This window comes from Pecten maximus, unplaced genomic scaffold (genome assembly GCF_902652985.1).
Source record: "Pecten maximus unplaced genomic scaffold, xPecMax1.1, whole genome shotgun sequence".
Lineage (NCBI taxonomy): Eukaryota > Metazoa > Mollusca > Bivalvia > Pectinida > Pectinidae > Pecten > Pecten maximus.
This window is the reverse complement of record NW_022982676.1, coordinates 1-9,014: the sequence shown is the minus strand read 5'-3', so window position 1 is coordinate 9,014 and position 9,014 is coordinate 1. Positions and strand designations below refer to the sequence as shown.

Genomic DNA, 9,014 nt, shown 5'->3' with positions numbered 1-9,014 from the left:
TATAAACATATGTCAATGTCAACTTACCTGTACAGTATAAACATATGTCGGGTCAACTTACCTGTACAGTATAAACATATGTCAATGTCAACTTACCTGTACAGTATAAACATATGTCAATGTCAACTTACCTGTACAGTATAAATGTATGTCAATGTCAACTTACCTGTACAGTATAGTCAACTTACCTGTACAGTATAAATGTATGTCAAGGTCATCTTACCTGTACAGTATAGTCAACTTACCTGTTCAGTATAAACATATGTCAATGTCAACTTACCTGTACAGTATAAACATATGTCGGGTCAACTTACCTGTACAGTATAAATATATGTCAAGGTCAACTTACCTGTACAGTATAAATGTATGTCAAGGTCAACTTACTTGTACAGTATAAATGTATGTCAATGTCAACTTACCTGTACAGTATAGTCAACTTACCTGTACAGTATAAATGTATGTCAAGGTCATCTTACCTGTACAGTATAGTCAACTTACCTGTTCAGTATAAACATATGTCAATGTCAACTTACCTGTACAGTATAAACATATGTCGGGTCAACTTACCTGTACAGTATAAATATATGTCAAGGTCAACTTACCTGTACAGTATAAATGTATGTCAAGGTCAAATTACCTGTACAGTATAACATATTTCAGGGTCAATTTACTTGTATAGTATAAATGTATGTCAAGGTCAACTTACTTGTGCAGTTTTAATGTATTTGCATTGGGAAAAATTCAGCCCAGCAGGTTCATAAATAATAAATCTTAATGGTATTTATTTGTATGAGCATTTTTTAAATCTATTACTTCCATAAAAATAATGAAAATTCTTAAAATTCTCAGATTATTTTGGCAAACAACACATCTGATCTTTTCAAGCTAGCACCTGTATTTCTTTGACAATGTATAAAAATTAAACTCTCATAAAATATTAAATTTTGGTAGGGTTTTGATGTTCATTTCTTATTGTTCTTCAGCTGTGCTGCGACCCAGCGACAGAGTTTAATCGGTACATCTTTGGAGAACAGCAGCACATGAGTGTTGAAAACTACAGCCTGAACCTTCACTGGAGCCTTGTTCTTGGATATACAGACTGGTAGGAAGCAGGTCACGTCCGCGTCTTCACTGTCCTGAAACATCACCGCCTTTCCTGCTTCCTGAACAAAAGTGTAACTACATGTTAGAACACAAACATTATAGCATGCCTGGCTTGTTAGGAAGGAAGCACTTTTTTTTTCATGAATAATTTTTTTTTTTCATTTTCAACGTAGAAATATAATTCACGACACATCAAACAAGGAATACAGTACCAAGGACAAATCTTGATAGTACTTTGATATTCCACCCACATGTATATCAGGAACTATAGATTCTTTTTTATCAAATAGTACAGATTTAAAAGAATTAAATTGTATTATGTGAGTGGATCAAGAAAGTTCATGATTATCATTTTATCACATTTCCAAGTCTGGGTTAGTTCTTTATATAAGTAAATAATATTTTTCCTTACTCACAGTTCTGCTGTGTATAATTACTGATCAGATACATAGGTTGTGATGATTGGATACCTTATACATTGTACCATGGATGTGTTTATGTTACAACACCGGCTAGAACTGTAAGCTGATTCATGGTACACTTTCCACATCTTGATCTCAAGATAACTTACTGTATTGAGACAGGTTTTTGTTATTGGACTTCCAGAAGCATTGATAATAAAAGCCGTAGACCCTGGATTATCTTGGTTGATGACTTCCATTTTTTGGCCCAAAGCAGTCATTGCTTCTTCCTGTAGACATAAAATATCACCATGTCTCCACCAAGGATGTAGACATAAAATATCACTGTCTCCACCAAGGATGTAGACATAAAATATCACCATGTCTCCACCAAGGATGTAGACATAAAATATCACCGTGTCTCCACCAAGGATGTAGACATAAAATATCATCATGTCTCCACCAAGGATGTAGACATAAAATATCACCATGTCTCCACCAAGGATGTAGATAGAAAATATCACTGTGTCTCCACCAAGGATGTAGATAGAAAATATCACCGTGTCTCCACCAAGGATGTAGACATAAAATATCACCATGTCTCCACCAAGGATGTAGACATAAAATATCACCGTGTCTCCACCAAGGATGTAGACATAAAATATCACCGTGTCTCCACCAAGGATGTAGACATAAAATATCACCATGTCTCCACCAAGGATGTAGACATAAAATATCACCATGTCTCCACCAAGGATGTAGACATGAAATATCACTGTGTCTCCACCAAGGATGTAGACATAAAATATCACCATGTCTCCACCAAGGATGTAGACGTAAAATATCACCATGTCTCCACCAAGGATGTAGACATGAAATATCACTGTGTCTCCACCAAGGATGTAGACATAAAATATCACCGTGTCTACAAGGATGTAGACATAAAATATCATCATGTCTCCACCAAGGATGTAGACATAAAATATCACCATGTCTCCACCAAGGATGTAGACATAAAATATCACCATGTCTCCACCAAGGATGTAGACATAAAATATCACCATGTCTCCACCAAGGATGTACACATAAAATATCACCGTGTCTCCACCAAGGATGTAGACATAAAATATCACCATGTCTCCACCAAGGTTGTAGACATGAAATATCACCGTGTCTCCACCAAGGTTGTAGACATGAAATATCACCGTGTCTCCACCAAGGATGTAGACATGAAATATCACCGTGTCTCCACCAAGGATGTAGACATGAAATATCACTGTGTCTCCACCAAGGATGTAGACATGAAATATCACCATGTCTCTACCAAGGATGTAGACATGAAATATCACCGTGTCTCCACCAAGGATGTACACATAAAATATCACCGTGTCTCCACCAAGGATGTAGACATGAAATATCACCGTGTCTCCACCAAGGATGTAGACATAAAATATCACCGTGTCTCCACCAAGGATGTAGACATGAAATATCACCATGTCTCCACCAAGGATGTAGACATAAAATATCACCATGTCTCCACCAAGGATGTAGACATAAAATATCACCATGTCTCCACCAAGGATGTAGACATAAAATATCACCATGTCTCCACCAAGGATGTACACATAAAATATCACCATGTCTCCACCAAGGATGTAGACATAAAATATCACCATGTCTCCACCAAGGATGTAGACATAAAATATCACCATGTCTCCACCAAGGATGTACACATAAAATATCACCATGTCTCCACCAAGGATGTAGACATAAAATATCACCATGTCTACAAGGATGTAGACATAAAATATCACCATGTCTCCACCAAGGATGTAGACATAAAATATCACTGTCTCCACCAAGGATGTAGACATAAAATATCACCATGTCTCCACCAAGGATGTAGACATAAAATATCACCATGTCTCCACCAAGGATGTAGACATAAAATATCATCATGTCTCCACCAAGGATGTAGACATAAAATATCACCATGTCTCCACCAAGGATGTACACATAAAATATCACCGTGTCTCCACCAAGGATGTAGACATAAAATATCACTGTCTCCACCAAGGATGTAGACATAAAATATCACCATGTCTCCACCAAGGATGTAGACATAAAATATCACCATGTCTCCACCAAGGATGTAGACATAAAATATCACCATGTCTCCACCAAAGATGTAGACATAAAATATCACCATGTCTCCTCCAAGGATGTAGACGTAAAATATCACCATGTCTCCACCAAGGATGTAGACGTAAAATATCACCGTGTCTCCACCAAGGATGTAGACATAAAATATCACTGTGTCTCCACCAAGGATGTAGACATAAAATATCACCATGTCTCCACCAAGGATGTAGACATAAAATATCACCATGTCTCCACCAAGGATGTAGACATAAAATATCACCATGTCTCCACCAAGGATGTAGACATAAAATATCACTGTCTCCACCAAGGATGTAGACATAAAATATCACCGTGTCTCCACCAAGGATGTAGACATAAAATATCACAATGTCTCCACCAAGGATGTAGACATAAAATATCACCATGTCTCCACCAAGGATGTAGACATGAAATATCACCGTGTCTCCACCAAGGATGTAGACATGAAATATCACTGTGTCTCCACCAAGGATGTAGACATAAAATATCACCGTGTCTCCACCAAGGATGTAGACATAAAATATCACCATGTCTCCACCAAGGATGTAGACATAAAATATCACCATGTCTCCACCAAGGATGTAGACATAAAATATCACCATGTCTCCACCAAGGATGTAGACATAAAATATCACCGTGTCTCCACCAAGGATGTAGACATAAAATATCACCGTGTCTCCACCAAGGATGTAGACATAAAATATCACCGTGTCTCCACCAAGGATGTAGACATAAAATATCACCGTGTCTCCACCAAGGATGTAGACATAAAATATCACCATGTCTCCACCAAGGATGTAGACATAAAATATCACCATGTCTCCACCAAAGATGTAGACATAAAATATCACCATGTCTCCACCAAGGATGTAGACATAAAATATCACCATGTCTCCACCAAGGATGTAGACATAAAATATCACCGTGTCTCCACCAAGGATGTACACATAAAATATCACCATGTCTCCACCAAGGATGTAGACATAAAATATCACCATGTCTCCACCAAGGATGTAGACATAAAATATCACCATGTCTCCACCAAGGATGTAGACATAAAATATCACTGTGTCTCCACCAAGGATGTAGACATAAAATATCACCGTGTCTCCACCAAGGATGTAGACATAAAATATCACCGTGTCTCCACCAAGGATGTAGACATAAAATATCACCATGTCTCTACCAAGGATGTAGACATAAAATATCACCATGTCTACAAGGATGTAGACATAAAATATCACCATGTCTACAAGGATGTAGACATAAAATATCACCATGTCTCCACCAAGGATGTAGACATAAAATATCACCATGTCTCCACCAAGGATGTAGACATAAAATATCACCATGTCTCCACCAAGGATGTAGACATAAAATATCATCATGTCTCCACCAAGGATGTAGACATAAAATATCACCATGTCTCCACCAAGGATGTAGACATAAAATATCACCATGTCTCCACCAAGGATGTAGACATAAAATATCACCGTGTCTCTACCAAGGATGTAGACATAAAATATCACCATGTCTCCACCAAGGATGTAGACATGAAATATCACCGTGTCTCTACCAAGGATGTAGACATAAAATATCATCATGTCTCCACCAAGGATGTAGACATAAAATATCATCATGTCTCCACCAAGGATGTAGACATAAAATATCACCATGTCTACAAGGATGTAGACATAAAATATCACCGTGTCTCCACCAAGGATGTAGACATAAAATATCACCGTGTCTCCACCAAGGATGTAGACATAAAATATCACCATGTCTCCACCAAGGATGTAGACATAAAATATCATCATGTCTCCACCAAGGATGTAGACATAAAATATCATCATGTCTCTACCAAGGATGTAGACATAAAATATCATCATGTCTCTACCAAGGATGTAGACATAAAATATCACCATGTCTCTACCAAGGATGTAGACATAAAATATCACTGTCTCCACCATATAAACTGCTTATACCTCCAATGGCCCATGAACAATAATATTTACTTTAATTTAGGGAATTCATCTTAAATATGAAATCATTTTAAGGGTAATTTTAATTTAGCTGTTTCACTAAATTATGTTTTCGTTAATAGATATATTGTTTTTTATGGAACTATTGTTGGTATGCCAATTCATCATTGCCTAATCAGTTTCAATTTGATCATGCGCTAAAATTTGAGTGCACCAAAATGTTCTTTAATTGTTTATAGTATATGATGCGTATTAAGTTTCATTCAGTAATCTGAATCCAGTCTTCAGTTCCTTGGTCCTTCCAGCACATTGTTAATTACAAAATGGGGTGAATTAATATTCACATGCATTCAACCAATATCAGGAAAATCAACTCACTGGCTTTTGGCTAGTCGTACAGAACTCATCCATATTGACGGTCTGGACTCCTATCGACACACCCATCAGCACTGCTTGAATATCAAGGTCATTTTCACCTAAAAGTAAACCAATATGTCATTTTGTAGCGAATATTTTGACATCACATTTAAGAACAACATGACTAATATATAGAGTCATTATATGGATATTGATTTACATCAAAGAATTGAACTTTAGAAGAATAATGTCTACATATATATAAGACTGATGCCGTGTTTTTCCTGTATTTGGGTTTGTTTGTTTGCTGGGTTTATCGACCTATGAACAGCCAGGGTCATTTTGAGGCAGGGTCTCCTTTTGTAGTAACTGGTGACTACCTCACTGAACAACAAACGAGGCCCCTCATGTGCCATCCAGAGCAATAAGGGTAAAGTGTATTGTCCAAGGACACAACCACAACAGTGCAGATCGGCCCATCCCTCAGCTTCCCAAACAAGAGATCCCAGAGGGATCTTGGCGCCCACCATTGAATGATCTTCATAGGTTCCATGTCAGATTGATCTTTTCTCTACTTTTCCCTTCATTTTACTAATCTGTGCAAATTGAGACATCCCTCCAGTACTTTTCAAACAAGGGAATCCTAGCTATATAAGAAATTTGAGATTTAACGATAATGGCTGTTTGTTTGCCAGGTTGTTTTCAGGACAGACTGGTCCAAAAATGCAATACAAGGGACAAAGGGGAACCTACTTATGAAATTTGAGAAAGATCCATTCAGTACTTTGAGAAATAGAGATAACAAACTTCAATTGTCAAAATCCAAGATGGCGGTCTGTCGGCCATATTGTTTTCCAATTGATCTCAAAATGCAATTAGCATAATGAGGCACCAAGGGGAACCTACATATGAAATTTGAGAAAGATCCCTTCAGTACTTTCTCAGAAATAGCGATAACAAACTTCAATTGTCAAAATCCAAGATGGCTGCCTGTCGGCCATGTTGTTATCCGATTGGTCTCAAAACGCAATATGCATAACTAGGCACCAAGGGGAACCTTCATATGAAATTTGAGAAAGATCCCTTCAGTACTTTCTCAGAAATAGCGATAACAAACTTCAATTGTCAAAATCCAAGATGGCTGCCTGTCGGCCATGTTGTTATCCGATTGGTCTCAAAACGCAATATGCATAACTAGGCACCAAGGGAAACCTACATATGAAATTTGAGAAAGATCCCTTCAGTACTTTCTCAGAAATAGCGATAACAAACTTCAATTGTCAAAATCCAAGATGGCTGCCTGTTGGCCATGTTGTTTTCAGATTGGTCTCAAAACACAACATGCATAACTAGGCACCAAGGGGAACCTACATATGAAATTTGAGAAAGATCCCTTCAGTACTTTCTGAGAAATAGCGATAACAAACTTCAATTGTCAAAATCCAAGATGGCTGCCTGTCGGCCATTTTGTTTTCCGATTGGTCTCAAAACGCAATATGCATAACTAGGCACCAAGGGGAACCTCCATATGAAATTTCAGAAAGATCCATTCAGTACATTCTCATAAATAGCGATAACAAACTTCAATTGTCAAAATCCAAGATGGCTGCCTGTCGGCCATGTTGTTTTCTGATTGGTCTCAAAACGCAATATGCATAACTAGGCACCAAGGGAAACCTACATATGAAATTTCAGAAAGATCCATTCAGTTCTTTCTCAGAAATAGTGATAACAAACTTCAATTGTCAAAATCCAAGATGGCTGCCTGTCGGCCATGTTGTTATCCGATTGGTCTCAAAACGCAATATGCATAACTAGGCACCAAGGGAAACCTACATATGAAATTTGAGAAAGATCCCTTCAGTACTTTCTCAGAAATAGCGATAACAAACTTCAATTGTCAAAATCCAAGATGGCTGCCTGTCGGCCATTTTGTTTTCCGATTGGTCTCAAAACGCAATATGCATAACTAGGCACCAAGGGGAACCTACATATGAAATTTCAGAAAGATCCCTTCAGTACTTTCTGAGAAATAGCGATAACAAAAATTGTTTACGGACGGACGGACGGAGGGACGGCCGGACGGACCACGGACGCAGGGCGATTTGAACAGCCCACCATCTGTGTTGGTGGGCTAAAAATGCCAAAATATTCAAGGCACCAAAATATCCCAATTTACAAAATGCCACTTGACCGGACAAGTAACTGAGATACATACTTAAGTTGAAGAGCATGAGCGTTTTGGAATTTCCTAGCACTGAATAGTTCTGTCCTGCAAAGAATTCACACAAGCTTGATAGGATATCATCAGAATCCTTATCATGGATATCCACATACACCAGTCTTTCTGAGGACTTGAAGTACTCGACAAACACTTTGATGGCATTGTCAAAATTTGTAGCTCTGGACTGAAAAAAAGAAAAATTGATAAACATGCATCAGAACGGTTTAAAGAGATTTTTCTAAGGTTGTATGTGACTTTTTAAAGTATCAATTTCACCCAAGCAAGCCACTAGCCATGCAAATACCACAATCTCAAGATTCAAGGTTGCTGGGAAATTGTTTAAATGAACAAGAGATCCCAGGGGGATTTTGAGGACCACCATCGTATAATGATTATTGATTGTAAGCTTGATTTTTTGTGAACTGTTCTGCACCTTCAAATTCCTTTTAAATATATAGTAATAAAAAAATATGATGTTTAGATTAATAGCATCCTAAAATAAACACACAAGTCTTCATACCCCAATTGTGCTAGCCAAGTGTGTTCAATATGATACTCTCCTTTTGAAAAGGAAAGTACTGTATTGAACACACTTGGCTAGCAAACTGTATGTAAACTGACCATCTCCAAGTGGGGTCGATATACTGTTTGACAGTTGTCACAGTGTAAATATATCCTACATGTATACATGTGTCAAGGTGTGACAACAGACCCCTTGGGCATAAACCCAAGTTTATTTTCTGATATCTGATGAAAGCAGCTAGA

At 37.7% G+C, this 9,014-nt stretch overlaps 1 protein-coding gene across 1 annotated transcript; it reads right to left on the bottom strand.

The window, feature by feature from the left end:
* Positions 1–765: 765 nt before the first annotated feature.
* On the bottom strand, positions 766–8,433 carry LOC117320730 (the record flags this gene model as incomplete). The annotated part of the gene is made up of 4 exons (XM_033875240.1): positions 766–1,163; positions 1,676–1,795; positions 6,047–6,144; positions 8,244–8,433. Coding segments are annotated over 4 exons (609 nt in total), but the record flags the coding sequence as incomplete, so codon positions are not given.
* Positions 8,434–9,014: the final 581 nt, after the last annotated feature.